Source organism: Nipponia nippon, unplaced genomic scaffold, assembly GCF_047370975.1.
Source record: "Nipponia nippon isolate SJK-2023a ecotype South Korea unplaced genomic scaffold, ASM4737097v1 scaffold_22, whole genome shotgun sequence".
NCBI lineage: Eukaryota > Metazoa > Chordata > Aves > Pelecaniformes > Threskiornithidae > Nipponia > Nipponia nippon.
Genome location: NW_028262339.1, coordinates 6819932 through 6837045, shown reverse-complemented (window position 1 = coordinate 6837045; position 17114 = coordinate 6819932). Strand labels below are relative to the sequence as shown.

The window sequence follows — 17114 nt, the reverse complement described above, 5'->3', positions numbered from 1 at the left end:
AATGCGGCAGCCCAGATGGGTTTGCCTCTGCGCTGCCAGTTGCTCTGCTTCCATTGCTGTAACCACCCCCACAGGGCATTTGCCACCATCCATGACTCAGTATAGAGAGAGAGCGTTGGCCACTTCTCTCAGTCAGCAATATCTAAGGCCAGCTGGATGGCTTTCACCTCTGCAAACTGACTCAATTCACCTTCTCCTTCAGCAGTTTCTGCAACTTGTCATACAGGATTCCATACAACAGCTTTCCACCTCCGATGCTTCCCCACAAGACAACAGGACCCATCAGGGAACAGGGCATATTGCTTCTCATTTTCTGGCAGTTTATTATACGGTGGGGCCTCCTCAGCACGCATCACCTCCTCCTCCTCCTCTGGCGATATTCCGAAATCTTTGCCTTCTGGCCAGTCCATGATCACTTCCAAGATTCCTGGGCGACTGGGGTTTCCTATTTGAGCCCGTTGTGTGATCAGTGGGACCCGCTTACTCCACGTAGCATCAGTTGCATGATGTGTACAGGGGACCCTCCTTTTGAACATCCAGCCCAGCACCGGCAGTCTGGGTGCCAGGAGGAGCTGTGCTTCAGTACCAACCACTTCCGAAGCAGCTCGAACCCCTTCATATGCTGCCAATATCTCTTTTTCAGTTGGAGTATAGCCAGCCTCGGATCCTTTGTATCCCCGACTCCAAAACCCTAGGGGTCGACCTCAAGTCTCCCCTGTTGCTTTCTGCCAGAGGCTCCAGGTAGGGCCATTCTCCCTGGCTGTGGTGTAGAGCACATTTTTTACATCTTGTCCTGCCCGGACTGGCCCAAGGGCATGAACTATCTCCTGTTTAATTTGTTCAAAGGCCTGTCGTTGCTCAGGGCCCCATTTGAAATCATTTTTCTTCTGGGTCACTTGATAGAGAGGGCTTATGATCAGACTGTAAATTGGAATATGCATTCTCCAAAAATCCACAATGCCCAAGAAAGCTTGTGTTTCCTTTTTGCTGGTTGGTGGGGACATGGCTGTTATTTTGTTGATCACATCCATTGGGATCTGATGATGTCCGTCTTCCCATTTTATTCCTAAAAACTGGATCTCCTGTGCAGGTCCCTTGACCTTACTTTGTTTTATGGCAAAGCCGGCCTCCAGAAGGATTTGGACTATTTGCTTCCCTTTCTCAAAAACCTCTTGTGCTGTGTTGCCCCACACAATGATGTCATCAATGTATTGCAGGTGTTCTGGAGCCCCACCCTGTTCCAGTGCAGTCTGGATCAGTCCATGGCAAATGGTGGGGCTGTGTTTCCACCCCTGGGGCAGTCGATTTCAGGTGTACTGGACCCCCCTCCAAGTGAAAGCAAAGTGTGGCCTGCACTCTGCTGCCAAAGGGATTGAGAAAAAGGCATTAGCGATATTAATTGTGGCATACCACTTGGCTGCGTTTAACTCCAATTCATATTGAAGTTCTAGCATGTCCAGCAAGGCAGTGCTCAGCAGCGACATGACTTCATTCAGCCCACCGCTACCCTTTTGGGTCCTTGAAATACCCTCTCCTGAGGTAGTCTATGCCAGGGATGCACAGAGCCTCTGGGCCAGTCACAATGGGGTGCTTCTGCTACTCCTTCCCAGTTAGGCTCATTTCAGGCCTCCAATACAGTTAGTTATTGGGATCCCCCGTCGCTCCAGAAAGAAAGATGGGTTCTGTCAGTTTATAGGTTGATGTCATTAGTGTACACTGTGCACTGGTGTCCACTAGAGCATTATACTCCTGTGGGTCTGATGTGACAGGCCATCGAATCCACACAGTCCAGTAAACCCGGTTGTCCCTTTCCTCCACCTGGCTGGAGGCAGGGCCCCTCTAGTCCTGGTCATAGCATTCGTTACTCACTTCTTGTAAATGCAAATCAAAAATCCCTTTATTAAGATCGGAAGTAAAAACAGCCCTTCTGCTCTCTCTGGGGAACTGCTCACTGGAAACCGGAGCAGCAATTTTCCTGGGAGAACCACCTTTTGTGATTGTTTTTCCTTGCATCTCATGTACCTGTGCCTCTAGGGTCGAGGTAGATTTTCCATTCCACTTCGTCCTGTCCTCTCCGTGGTCACGCAGGTAAAACCACAGGGTGGCCCATGGTGTGTATCCACTACATCCTCTCTCTTGATCAGAGGGACGCTTACTCCTAATGGCTGAGATGATACTGGTCCGTACAGGTGAGGAGTAGGATATATCCTCTTCAAGTTGCTGGACCTTCTGGGACAGTTTCTCCACAGCCGAGACACAGGCCCGTAGGGAGGAAGAGAGACTTTCCTCATATTGTTGGAGTTGGCTAGCCATTTCATCCACCGTTGGTCCCTCTCCCTCTTTCCAGGTCATTATTGCTAATGAATTTGCGTGCGATGATGGTGCGCTCCGTACAAACTTCCGCCACATGGGTCGTGTGCATTGGACTTCATCTGGATCTTTGGGTAACTGCTCGTTGTCCAGGTCACTATAAATCACTTCCAGCACAGCTAATTCCCTCAGGTACTGGATACCTCTCTCCATGGTGGTCCACTTCCCTGGGTGACATATAACATCTTCCTTGAAGGGATACCTTTCCTTCACACCTGACAGGAGTTGCCTCCAGAGGCTGAGGGCTTGTGCCCCTTTTCCAATTGCTTTGTCAATGCCCCCTTCCCTAGAAAGTGATCCCAGCTGCTTGGCTTCCCTACCCTCTAATTCCAGGCTACTGGCCCTGTTATCCCAGCATCAGAGCAGCCAGGTGATGATGTGCTCGCCTGGACGATGGCTGAAAGCTTTTCACATATCTCACAGCTCACTCAGGGACAGGGATCGGGTGGTCACCATCTCATTTATGGGTTCTGCCTCTTCCTCCTCCTGCTCTCTTGATGGCCCTGGCTCATCATCAGCCCTTACTAAATGAGTTGATTTTCTTGTGTATTTTTTCTTCTGTACAGGGGCAAGCGATACTGGCACAGGTTGGTTGTCTGGATCAGCCGCAGTGCCTGTTGTGGGGGTTGGCGCAGCCGCAGTGCTTGTTGCAGGGGCTGGCACAGCCGCGGGGGCTGGCGCAGCTGCTGGCACAGCTGCAGGGGCTGGTGCAGGGGCTGGCACAGCTGCAGCATCTGTCATTTTGTCATCAGATCCAGAGACCTTCTCTTCCCCTTGAGGGTTCTGAATAGTGTTGAATAGGGCTTGGTAGGCCTGGGCCAGGCCCCAGCACGTTGCAGTGATTTGTGTCTCTCTGGAGTTGCCAGGGTGACAACATACTTTTTCCAAATACTTTACTAGTTTTTCAGGATTCTGCACTTGTTCAGGGGTGAAGTTCCAAAACATTGGAGGTGCCCACTGTCCTAGGTACTTGCCCATGCTCTCCCACACACCCTGCCACTCATAACTATCCAGCCTTGGAGCAGATCTCTGGATGATATTCTTAAACTGCTTATTAACCTTAGATAAAACTGAAACAATATACCCAAGAACTACCAATAGATATATCTTAACTACCCAAGGATGTTCAAGATATACTGAAAAGTTGTTGTAATGAAGGAGGAAACATCATAGAAGAAGGCAGCGAAGGTGCCATTCTGTATTTCCTCCATAAAAAGCCTCTCAGAAGAAGAGGTATAATTGCTAATTGTGCATGTTGCAGATCAGGTAGACTAATACTGAGAACAGATGAAGCAATATTATGACCGGCAACTGTTAACTGATACAAATTCCTTAATACACTCTGGTTAATCTGTTATTATCTCAAACCCTTTGTGCCCCATGTTGGGCGCTAAAAAGGACTGTTGTGGTTTAACCCCAGCCAGCAACTAAGCACCACACAGCCGCTCCCTCAGTCCCCCCACCTCAGTGGGGTGGGGGAGAGAATTGGAAGGGTGAAAGTCAGAAAACTCGTGGCTTGAGATAAGAACAGTTTAATAATTGAAGTAAAATGAAATAGAATAGTAGTAATATTAATAGTAATAGTAATAGTAATAGTAATAGTAATAGTAATAGTAATAGTAATAGTAATAATAATAATAATAACATATAATAATAATATACAAAGCAAGTGATACTCTGTACAATTGGCTCACCACCCGCCAACCAATGCCCAGCCCGTTCCCGAGCAGCGATCGCTGCCCCCCGGCCAACTCTCCCCAGTTTATATACCGAGCATGACATCATATGGTATGGAATAGCCCTTTGGCCAGTCTGGGTCAGCTGTCCTGGCTGTGCCCCCTCCCAGCTTCTTGTACACCTGGCAGAGCACGGGAAGCTGAAAAGTCCTTGACCAGTGTGAGCACCACTTAGCAACTACTTAGCAACAACAAAACATCAGTGTATCATCAACATTATTCTCATACTAAATCCAAAACACAGCCTCATACCGGCTACTAGGAAGAAAAATCAATGCTATCCCAGCTGAAACCAGGACACTCAGTCATGTTGATGTGATCATCCCAAGAGTAGGTCAGCCACCCTTAGTCCTGTGAAGTAGTGGGGTGAATGGCAAGGGCTGCTAGACTGGAACAGCCTCCATTAGTCTGGCTTCTCAGAGTAGCAAGTATCATAACTCCTGCCAAGCTCCAAGCTGGTGCTGTGATCTTGCTGTGAGGGTGATACTGGCTCCTAATCCAGGCTGGTATGTCACGAGTAGCCTAGGAGTGCCCTGCAGGGATGCCACAGTCCATTCTCCTAAAGTGGTAATATCCCCATCTTAAAAATGTGATCCCACTTCAAGCACTGAGAATACTATACAGCAACCCTGAAAGATTTGCTTCATGTTCCAGAATGTTTTCAGGGGGTTCAGGAAATTTCTATTAGGGTTTAAAGAGTTTGATCTATACAGAATTGTGGGTGGTTCTTTCCACTCCCACCCCCAGTCTAAGTTTAACCATTTAGAAGGCAAGCGGAAATAATATCTATAATGACTGGAGCAAAATGCACTGAGAACTATGATACAGAAAGTCAGTTCTTAGCTTGCTCCTAGAATAGGTGTAGATATATCAACGTAACTAAGATATATCTGTGTAATATAAGCTGGCTCCTGAAACTGCCTTTAGCACTTTCATACCATATGGCAGATTCAGCTGTAGAGGATTTGGGTGGTATAGCTTCCGCAACAGCACTGTGCCATCAAAAGCCTTATAGCGTAAACAGACCAGGAACATGTTCTGACAGGCTTCTTCCTGTGAATTGTGCCATTGAAATTCACAGTCCTTTCTGAAGCTAATAAACCTTTCACCTGAGTATGTTTCGGAGAAGTAAGCCTGAAGTCAATGATACAATTATGGGCTTAAAGGGTGGGCTGCTAAAAGCTGATAATGAAACCATATGTCCTGGTTTAACCCCAGCCGGCAACTAAGCACCATGCAGTCGCCCACTTACTCCCCCCCGGTGGGATGGGGGAAAGAATCAGAAGAGTAAAAGTGAGAAAACTCATGGGTTGAGATAAAGACAGTTTAATAGGTAAAGCAAAAGCCGCGCGCACAAGCAAAGCAAAGCAAGGAATTCATTCACTACTTCCCATCGGCAGGCAGGTGTTCAGCCATCCCCAGGAAAGCAGGGCTCCATCATGCATAACGGTTACTTGGGAAGACAAATGCCATAACTCCGAACGTCCCCCCCTTCCTTCTTCTTCCCCCAGCTTTATATACTGAGCATGATGTCATATGGTATGGACTATCCCTTTGATCAGTTGGGGTCAGCTGTCCCAGCTGTGTCCCCTTCCAACTTCTTGTTCACCCCCAGCCTACTCGCTGGTGGGGTGGTGTGAGAAGCAGAAAAGGCCTTGACTCTGTGTAAGCATTGCTCAGCAATAACAAAAACATCCCTGTATTATCAACACTGTTTTCAGCACAAATCCAAAAAATAGCCCCATACTAGCTACTATGAAGAAAATTAACTCTATCCCAGCCAAAACCAGCACACCATACTATAAAAAAAACCTGCTGCGTGCTCCACTGACAACAGTGGGAAGCTGAAATCCAGGCACCCATGATCCCTCCCTTTGGTGCTTTGCTTTTCACTCTTAGCACTTTCCAGGAGGATTGCAGGGAAGCCAGAAATTCGATACACTGAAAAAGTGAAAGGGAAATCTTCTTTATGCAGAGCCAGTCTCCCAAATTGAGACCCACTGCGAGGCTGGTGGGTCAGCTTGAAGCGTATGAAAAACCTGCTGAATTTTCCAGTCATTAACTGGAAACATGCAACCTGAAGTAATCCAAAGCTAGAATCAGACTTATAACAGTCATTACATCTGGTCACGTGTAGGTCTATAGAAATTAAAGGTTGATGGCATCAGAATCTGTACCTCTGGTCTCAAGTCAGCAAATGAAGTGGGTTTTGTGGAGCTTCCAACTCATAGGTTACATACTTTAGACTACACATAGTAATTGGAACAGAGCTTTTCCAGCTAAACACTTTCTGAGGACATTCTGCCTTTGATCATTGCTGAACAGGAGCTATGGAACATCAAGCAGGAGATGTGGCTGATCTATACAAAGGCTAAAATCAAGGATCCAACGGCTAGAAGTAGCAATTGATTTCCATCATTGTTTCCATCAGGCTAGGGACTAAGAAGAAAAAGACTGTGATAGCTACTGAGATAGTACTGGATTCAACCCAAAAGGAAGAAGATGAGAAAGTGAGTGGATATTACTAGAGGTGGATCACTGATGGAAGTTTTTACTATGGTAAGAGGCCATGAAAGAGAAGATCCAAGAACTAGAGCCACAGCTGGAGATGATGGTAGGGATCAGATGAGGATTTGAAAACATAATGTTGTTATTAATACAGATTGGGAGGGACCGGTGGAGAGAAGTATTAAAAAAATCTTTGATAAGGTAACAGCTTACAGTTTGAAATGACAGGGAGAAACACGAGTTGTGATGTGGCTATGAAAAGACAAGTACATTGCTGGAATATATTGTGTGAGGGATAACAGAGAAATATTATTTCTGTTATGCAAGGTGTGGTGATACCTTATCTGGCATAATATAGGGGTATATGATTTTGGTTGTCCCTGTTCAAAGATGATAGATTACAAACCTGCATAGATATGGAAAAGAATATAAGAAATTGGAAGCTTGAATACAAGAAGAGACTAAAAAAAGCTTGGCATATTTACCTGGTATAATGCAAAGGCAGAGAAGGAATATGAGGTAGATACTAGAGAGGGAGAAGAATTACTAAGGCAGAGGATAGCGTGGACAGAAATACAGATGGATGTGAACCAGTTAGGAATATGTTAAAGCTGGAACTTACTGCACTGGAACAGTCTCTAATCTCCTCTGAAACAGACGAGATTGAACAGTTTATTAAGAAGTCCAAGCAAAATTTATATTTAACAGAGAAATGTGCATTCATGAATCTTGTGAGGTCCTGTCTGAATTGTCTATCCCACTATAGCATTACCCCTTTCTGAAATATGCCCAGTGAGATAGCCCAGCCCACAGGGTCATAATTATAATTTGGAAGCTCTTGGATAACCACCAGTTATTTTTGAAATAACAGCTGAAATTTGAATGCAATTAACCTTCATATTATTGTTCACCTGTTCCTGGTCATCCCAAGGAGTGAATGAATTGTTACCAACTCCCTTATCTTCATTCTGCTGTTTACAGCGTATTGGTACTAAAAGCAAATAATGAAAATGAACAGATGAGTACAATTCTGAAAATGAATAACTACTTGACAGGATTCAGCCTGAGGGACTTTATTTGGGATTTGCAGTGGGTGTTTGCAGTGCATGGAGGTGTTGGCTGGGCAACAGATGACAACATGCCTGTATCATGCTTTTTTCTTTGAAAGCCAGGAGTTCTAGTCACAGTATTGCCAGAGATACAAGCAGTTACTGCATTGGTTTTAGGGTGGGGTTTGTCTTCTGGATTTGCAGTTATACACCAGCAGAAGCCTTTTTTCATGCTCCAGCTTAGTGGAGTTACACATTGCAACTGGCCAGCTGCTGAGAGGCAAATGTGAAGCAATTAGTGTCAATGAACAGTAGAGCAAGACCAAGACATTTATTTTCAAAGTACTAGCCCATTATCCATCTTAACATATGATTCCATTAACATCATTGCTGTTTTAAAAATAATTTATGCACATAAATAAACAAAACAAATTTGTTAGCTGATGCGCTCTCATTACATTTGGCTAGCTAGCCCAGAGTTGGCCTACAAAGAAAAAATGAGTTTCAAACAGATCTTTAAAAAAAAAAGAGAAATTAGGCCTATCGCTTCCACTGAAGATTTATTTCAGTAACATACAGAATAAATCAAACCTGAAATAGGACAGGATCCAATGAGAAAATAACTTACTCTGATCCAGTTTAATGCCAAAAATATAGTTATTCATGGCTGCATTGCTAACAACATAGCTACCTAACAGGAAAGCTGGCTTAAAGCTTTTTCAATTCATCTGGAGAGTTTCCTGCATTGCAGGAAAAATTCCACTGAATAATACATTGTTTCTGTATTTACAGGGTTTGTTTTTTTTTTTTTAAAAGCCTGCTTTCCACTGACAACAACAAAAAAAAGACTATAGATGATGCAGGATCTAGCATTCATCTTTGATAACACAGTAAAGTAAGCCTTATCTTCTGATCTTCAGCCCAGAATGATGTCTCAGGTTGGAAATTCAGAATGCTTGAAGTGCAAGTTTCCTTGGATGTGTAAAAGAACAGTCATGCTTATGTCTGTAGGGTACAACACTGTCATTCTTCCCCAGCTCCTTCCAGTAGCAGATGAATGTTAAAATGGAAGAGAGATTTTTGCCTGTGTAGTAGGTGAATGGAAGGCAGCTTAGCTAACACACCTGATGAACCAGCAGGACTCCAGAGGATCTGTTCTTTATACCTCATAACTATGACTTTTACAGTGTTGGAGAGAAAACTGTTTATTGCTCCTCTCTTTTCCTAATCAAATTGTAACCTTTTCAACATTTAACCTCTGTCAATTAAGCTTACTCAGAGCAATATACTGGTGGCAGCCAATGACATTTTTATAGTCATGATCCCAATATTGCTGGACAAGTGTTAGCAAAGGTGAAATGTTTTTTTTTTAAGAAGTGTTTTAGTGAAAGACAGATCTTATTGTGGCAGAAGCAATAATGGCAACTTCAAGTCAAAAGAGTGAAATCCCAGCAATTGAGAGTATTGATTTCTACTTCACATGTTTCAAGCATCCTCTTTCTCTCCCTCTTTAATTTCTCTTAATACTTCTGAAGTCCTAATGTCTAGGGAATATTTTGCAGGAAATCAAACTGTGTTAAAATTTGAAAACATCTCTCCTTGTTCTTTCTTAAATTCTGAACATGACAGTAAATTCTGTGCGCGGTTCTCAAGAAGTCCTCCCACAGACCTGAAGAACATGAGAGGGGCCACACTGATTCAGATCAAGGCTCTAACCTCAAGTGAATGTGTGAGGAAGGGTAAGAACACAGCAAGTGTGTATCCCAGCCCCAAGTATTCTTCCAGCCTTCAACTATTTTCAGCTATTTCCTAAGCTTGATGTGGTGTGGCAGATGGATGGAAGTACTTGTTCAGTCTTCCTTGAACCCATATGAAATTCTTGCATCTACAGCACCTAAGGAGCTGCACAGATGTGTCATCCTTCTGTAAGAGTCACCTCCTTTTGTTTATTTTGAACTTGACTTCCACTAACTTCACTCAACACCCTTACTTTTTATATCAGAAGAGACAGTGAGTAGTCAGTTCCTGTCCATCCTCTCTGGGCTGTTTTGGATTTCACAGACATGTCTCATTTCTTCCCAAGCCATCTCTTCTCCAGACTGGCAAGTCCCAGCCTACTCAGTTTTTCCTTGTACAGAAACCATTCCAGACTTGGATCATCCTTGTTGCTCTTCTTCAAACTTTTCCAAGTTCTACTTTATCCTTTCTGATATGGAAGAAGACAACTGCACACATTATTGAAGGTGTAGGCAAACTATGGATTTATAAAAAGTGTTGCAGATCATAAAATTGCTTTTTTTCTCCTTTGTCCTGTCATCTTTATGTAGTACCTTGGGTTTAATGCTCTTTGAAGCAAGAGTCTTTGTCTCCCTTGAGTCTGTGCAGAGCCCAAGAAAGAAGCAGAGGGCTGGGATGCACATAATTCAAAGTCGTGTTCTTGGTTCTGATTGTGACTGTGCAGTGTAGTTTTGGCGAGTCATTTCACTTTTCATGTTCAGGGCACTCTCTGGGCTGTGCCAAGGATGACTAGTTTCTTTTCAGTGTCCTCACTGTGGAGGAAATCATGCTGTGCTGGCAGCCATCAGTCCCTAGCAGGGGGTTGAAGATGAAAGGCTTTGAAACACTGGTGGGGCTTTGGGGCAGCAGTAGTAGATGGGGATTCAGGTCCTTGGAGCAGCATGCTGTCAGAGCACTTTGCACATGCCTTGGCATTCTCACATCATTGTGCAGAGCTGTGCTGGCATCATCCTCATGGCCCAGCACAGCCTGGGGACATTTAAGCTCTGTCCTTCCAGTTGCTGGCACCCAGGCTTCTTGTCCTAGTTGCTGGTTAATCTAGCTTGGATTTTGCTAGCGATTGCACATACACACACAGAGGACAGAGAGCACACTCACACAAAAAATAGTTAGGAATAGAGTTTAGTAAGATGGTTATAAGACTGTGGTGATCAGGTGCAGGGCTCTGTCAGACAAGCATACCAACCATCCATCTGCTGACAGTCAAATAACCCCTTTTATGCTTCCTTTTCCCCATTTGTCCTTGCTGCTTCTTCCCCCATCCACCTGGATCGTTCCCTTTCTCCACTCTTGTCTCCTTCCATATCAACAACCTGCCTCTAATTACTTTTTCCCTATTGGTCACATTTTTGCTTCATCCATACCCAAGTTTGCTATTTCTGGCATAGTTTCCTAGGCAATCTTAGCCTTACATGATATTACTGATACAGTTACCTAGGGACTGCTGGCCTTGCAGGATGCCACTCCCCAAAAGGTTTCCAATACTTGCATACCTGAAGGTATGTCTGCATATCTTCACATATGCAGGCTTGCTTACTTGTGGTGTTCCCTAGCCAGGAGGATGGGATTTTCCACAGTATCAAAGCAATTTCTACAAGAGCTGGACATTGAGCTGCCCTTTGCATGTTTGTTATATATTGTATGAGCTTATGGATCTGTGTATGCATCCAGTTGGAATTACCCAGTGACTGACTGAAGGATTCCTAAATCCTGTGATCTGTGCTTAACACATGAGACCTTAAAGCTCTCCAGGTAGAGATGGGAGGATGCTGATGCATGATTAAACATGATTGCATTACTGAAGCTAATGAACTATTATCAAGCGAGATGGGGGAGGGATCACATGTGTGCTTTTAGCTCATCCCATCATGAGGTAGATTGGATGAGCTGAGGAAGACAAGACTCTGCCTTCACAGATAAGTACCTTGCAATTGAGCTAAATCAGGAACAAACACTGAAGTTACTGCAGCTCAGCTGTGAATGGCATCTTGCTAAACTTATAATAAAGTTGTTGCCTTAATTCAAGTGCCCTTATCATTAGGTGCTGGTGTGAGAAGCTTCAAATTATCCTGTATTCAAGATCAAAGGACTCAAGTTTTTCAGTAACACAAGGTCTGAAGGACTTGTAAACATATAGGATATACATATTCTCTTCCTTGTTTTTCTTTTCAACAGAGTGATGATATAACCAAGATCTCAAAGGCTGCTAAAATAATGGAGCGGATGGTGAATCAGAACACATTTGATGACATTGCACAAGGTACTACCCTGCTGGGAGATGCTGTTTGCGCTCAAGCCGGAACTCCTTCAGATGAATGGCCACAGATGTAGTAAGGATCACAACAGCTCCTTTGGGGAAGCTTCTCATAGTAAAGGAAGCAGGCAGGGATTTCAGCAAAAGAAGACAAAGCAGAGGTGAACAGCGGAAGATTAGGGCACAGCTAGTGCCTTTATGTAAGCAACTGGTTTGTTACCATACAGCATGCTAGTGTCTCAAATGCTGAATGTTAGAGAAACAGAGCTAAAATGAGCAGGGCTAGGAGCCTGCTGACTCACACAAGGCAAACAGGACAGTAGACCGCTGGCATTTAAAGGGCATGCTGCATCAGCCCTGCTGTGAGGGGGCTAGGCAAGCAGGTCTGATAAGCATCACCCTCCCTATAGCACTTCTGTCCCTCAGCAGGTACTTCCCTCCTGGATGCAGGTGCTGGTGATAACAGCCACTGCCGAGCAGCTTTCCTGCTAGCATACAGGTCCCAGCCACTGCGACAGACTCAGTCTCGATGTTATTTTGCAAGGGTTTTGCTATCTCTGCTCAGCTACCTCCTGAAAGGCCACATCTAGCTCTAGGAGCGGCTTGAGGTCACTCCTCACTCTGGGCTTCTGCTTTCTTTTTCATCCTTTGTCTGCTTTTGGACCATCAGCTTTTTGGTGTGAGGACTTGGTGCTTGGTAAAATGTATTTACAGGACTTAGGTGCTGGTTTGGAGTTGAGACTTAAGGACTGAGACATTTTTATACTAACAGTTGGGTTGTGCAGAGGCTGTGAGGATAACACAGCATTTTTTTAAAGCTTCCCTGGCACTGCAACCATGCTGATTTACTTCAGATTTATTCACCGGGACCTTTTCCTTGATTTTTGGTTTTAAATTTTAAATATTTTGAGGATGCCTCGGATGAATACAGAGACCAGCAAGGAATCCTCCTCCCACTGGAAGTTCCAGTATGACAAAACCAAGAGACTTGCAGTTACTGCCATCTCTTTATTGCAAACTTACTCTCAGCTGTTTCGCAGAGGAGTGGAATTGAATGTCATGGCACCTCACAAGGCAGTGCTGGTTTCTCTGGGACCACTGTTTTGAATAATTGCAGTCAGCTACTTTGGCAGCACCTAGACATGCCAGGTGCTTCTGGGTGGAAAGCACCTTGTGTGAGGCTGAATGGTCCAGGCGTGTACCATTCAGCAAAAGGTGAAGGCACAGCAGGCTCTGTGCAGTGCTAGGGCAAAGTGAGTGCAGTTAGCAGAGCAAATAAGAGTCCCTTCTTGGGAAAGCTGGGATAGACATGTCATATCTTTGGAGAATATGGTGTAGGAATCAATCCTGAAAAGCCCAGGGGAGGAGAAGGGACCATAACTATATTTTTGACAAGTATCAACACAGAAGAAGTAAAGCAGCAGAAAGGGAAATGCAAACATAGCATGTGCCAGACAGGTATCACCACAAGCTCTAAGATGCTGAGGCACTGATACCAGACAAAACCTTTATGCATGGCAGTGGCACACATTTCAATTGCTGCCCAGACAACAGTGGTATTTGTGTACTGGGATCTTACACAGTTCAGTTTAGTAGCCATTTGACCTGCAGTCCACTCTTTTGTACAGATAGGTAAAGTAAGTTTATTGGGTATTATTCTGTTGTGGTTTAGAAACTTCTTTATTCTTGCTCCTGAAAGATGGAAACCTACACATTCCTGCCTTTTTCCTTTCCTCAAAGACCTCATTTTTGAAAGTAAACTTTCTGTGATTATGAAATGGATAAGCCAAGAAGTGCTGGAGATTGACACCATGTCTATCTGTGCCCTTTTTATCCTTTTCATTTACTGCTGTGGTCTTCTGATGTTCTATTTTTTTTATGCATCTTGAGTCCAGAAGAATTACTCATATATGAACTTTACTAGTGCATATGTTCAAAGGGTCAAGCCCTCAGACTGTAAGCAGTCCTGTGAGAACGGACTCTGATATTAATGTGTGAAACACTGTGCATTTCTGTGGAACTATATGGTTAATAATAAATGCAAGCTTATATATATATTCTCATTACAGGAATCCAAAGTACAAGGACCTATTTGCAGTGGGGTATGGCTCTTGTAAGTAACAAATGCAAAAAAAAATAAATTGAGATTTAAAATATTAAACTGGTGTACTGAGATCAAATCATATAATACTCTGGGGCATGGATTGCATCTCATAGCAAGGACTCACCTAATTTCAAAGCAGTATATTGAGATTTAACTCAAGACAGGGATAAGGCCTTTACATACCATGACATAAACATCCAGAAATGCATAGGTGTGGGCAGCGTTAGCTAGGGCTTTTGACTTATGACAGTGCTGACTCTCCCTTCAGTCAAGAACTTGCCTCTAGAAGCACCACTTAATCCTTTTTATCTTACTTGATGGGCTCTGATTTCTCTATTCCTGCCCTTCTAATTGCTGAAAGATGAGATATGTTATGTTTTGCCAAAAGCTAATCATGAGAGACTTCTGTAAGTGTAAATTCATTGCTTTCTTGTTAGGGGACACCTTCCAGGGATCTCTCAAAGGATAATCTCTCCATTAGGGCACATCAGGCCTGGATATTGTGAAAAGGCACTTCCCCTGCTGTAGTGTCTGGGATTGGACATGGGATAATTATGAGCAGCTATGAACATAAGGTTCAGGGGTTGCTGTGTTACTCCATATTAATCTCTATCCAGTATTACTGCTCTCACATTCAGGAAATGGAAAAGAATTCTAACAAGTTGATGTTTTCTCACCTTTTTTGTTGTTGTTTTGCTGTGTGCATTACATCTACCTGCTCAGGTTCTTTTTTTTTTTTTTTTTTTTTTAAACAACATATGAATCCATATCAACAACCTTGCATTTCCTCCTGTTCGGTATCTCTTGTCACTTACAGACAAACTGCTGTATTCTGGATTCTTGTCTTCACATCTCCCCTTTTACTCCTGTGTAGATGGGATAGTAATGTCACTGCAAATAAACATTCTCTCTTCTGTTCTCCTACTCTCCTCTACTTTCTAGCTCTACCTGAAGTGCTGACTATTGTGAATAGCCCTGGCCCATGCCTACTGAGCCCTATTCAACACCACTATTCAGAACCCTCAAGGGGAAGAGAAGGTCTCTGGATCTGACAACAAAACGACAGGCACTGCAGCTGCGCCAGCCCCAGTGACAGGCGCTGCGGCTACGCCAGAGAACCAACCCGTGCTGGTATCAGTCGCCCCTATACAGAAGAAAAAATACACAAGAAAATCAACTCGTTTAGTAAGGGCTGATGATGAGCCAGGGCCATCAAGAGAGCAGGAGGAGGAAGAGGCAGAACCCATAAATGAGATGGTAACCAGCCAATCCCTGTCCCTGAGTGAGCTGCGAGATATGTGAAAAGATTTCAGCCGTCGTCCAGGAGAGCACATCATCACCTGGCTGCTCCGATGCTGGGATAATGGGGCCAGTAGCCTGGAATTAGAGGGTAGGGAAGCCAAGCAGCTGGGATGCCTTTCTAGGGAAGGGGGCATTGACAAAGCGATTGGAAAAGGGGCAAAAGCCCTCAGCCTCTGGAGGCAACTCCTGTCAGGCATGAAGGAAAGGTATCCCTTCAAGGAAGATGTTCTGTGTCACCCAGGCAAGTGGACCACCATGCAGAGAGGTATCCAGTACCGGAGGGAATTAGCTGTGCTGGAGGTGATTTATAGTGACCTGGACAATGAGCAGTTACCCAAAGATCCAGATGAAGTCCAGTGCACACGACCCATGAGGCGGAAGTTTGTGCGGAGCGCACCATCGCTGCATGCCAACTCTTTGGCAACAATGACCTGGAAAGATGAAGAGGGACCAACGGTGGATGAAATGGCTGGCCAACTCCGACAATACGAGGAAAGTCTCTCTTCCTCCCTACGGGCCTGCATCTCAGCTGTGGAAAACCTGTCCCGGGAGTTCCAGCGATTCAGAGATATGTCCTCCTCCTCACCTGTATGGACCAGTATCTCAGCCATTAGGAGTAAGCGTCCCTTTGATCAAGAGAGAGGATGTAGTGGATACACACCATGGGCCACCCTGTGGTTTTATCTGCGTGACCACGGAGAGGACATGATGAAGTGGGATGGAAAACCTACCTCGACCCTAGAGGCACAGGTACATGAGGTGCAAGGAAAACCAAGTACAAAAGGTGGTTCTCCCAGGAAAATTGCTGCTCCGGTTTCCAGTGAGCAGTTCCCCAGACAGGGTAGAAGGGCTGATTTTTGTTTCCGATCTTAATAAAGGGACTTTTGCTTTGCATTTACAAGAAGTGAGTAATGAATGCTATGACCAGAACAAGAGGGTCCCTGCCTCCAGCCAGGTGGAGGAAAGGGACAACTGCGTGGATTTGATGGCCTGGAGCATCAGCCCCACAGGACTAGAAGGCTCTAATAGACACCGGTGCACAGTGTACCCTAATGCCATCAAGCTATGAAGGGGCAGAACCCATCTGTATTTCTGGAGTGACAGGGGGATCCCAACAGCTGACTGTATTGGAGGCCGAAGTGAGCCTAACCGGGAAAGAGTGGCAGAAGCACCCCATTGTGACTGGCCCATAGGCCCTGTGCATCCTTGGCATAGACTACCTCAGGAGAGGGTATTTCAAGGACCCAAAAGGGTAGCGTTGGGCTGAATGAAGTCACGTCGCTGCTGAGCGCTGCCTTGCTGGACATGCTAGAACTTCAATATGAATTGGAGTTAAACGCAGCCAAGTGGTATGCCACAATTAATATCGCTAATGCCTTTTTCTCCATCCCCTTTGGCAGCAGAGTGCAGGCCACAGTTTGCTTTCACTTGGAGGGGTGTTCAGTACACCTGGCACCGACTGCCCCAGGGGTGGAAACACAGCCCCACCATTTGCCATGGACTGATCCAGACTGCACTGGAACAGGGTGGGTGTCCGGAACACCTGCAATACATTCATGACATCACCGTGTGGGGCAACACAGCACAAGAGGTTTTTGAGAAAGGGAAGCAAATAGTCCAAATCCTTCTGGAGGCCGGCTTTGCCATAAAACAAAGTAAGGTCAAGGGACCTGCACAGGAGATCCAGTTTTTAGGAATAAAATGGCAAGATGGACATCATCAGATCCCAATGGATGTGATCAACAAAATAACAGCCATGTCTCCACCAACCAGCAAAAAGGAAGCACAAGCTTTCTTGGGCATTGTGGGTTTTTGGAGAATGCATATTCCAAATTACAGTCTGATCATAAGCCCTCTCTATCAAGTGACACAGAAGAAGAACGATTTCAAATGGGGCCCTGAACAATGACAAGCCTTTGAACAAATTAAACAGGAGATAGTTCATGCAGTAGCCCTTGGGCCAGTCCGGGCAGGACAAGATGTAAAAAATGTGC

General features: G+C 44.8%; 1 protein-coding gene across 1 annotated transcript in view; it reads left to right on the top strand.

Annotated features, from left to right (window-relative positions):
- Window positions 1-15151, top strand: part of LOC148055458 (dynein axonemal intermediate chain 1-like) — a 36947-nt gene extending 21796 nt beyond the window's left edge. The window contains exons 4-6 of the mRNA XM_087760409.1: window positions 11636-11914; window positions 13784-13827; window positions 14761-15151. Of these exons, the coding sequence (XP_087616535.1) occupies window positions 11636-11640 (5 nt within the window). The 3' untranslated portion in view covers window positions 11641-11914; window positions 13784-13827; window positions 14761-15151. The remainder of the gene's footprint in view (window positions 1-11635; window positions 11915-13783; window positions 13828-14760) is intronic.
- The last annotated feature ends 1963 nt before the right edge of the window (window positions 15152-17114 follow it).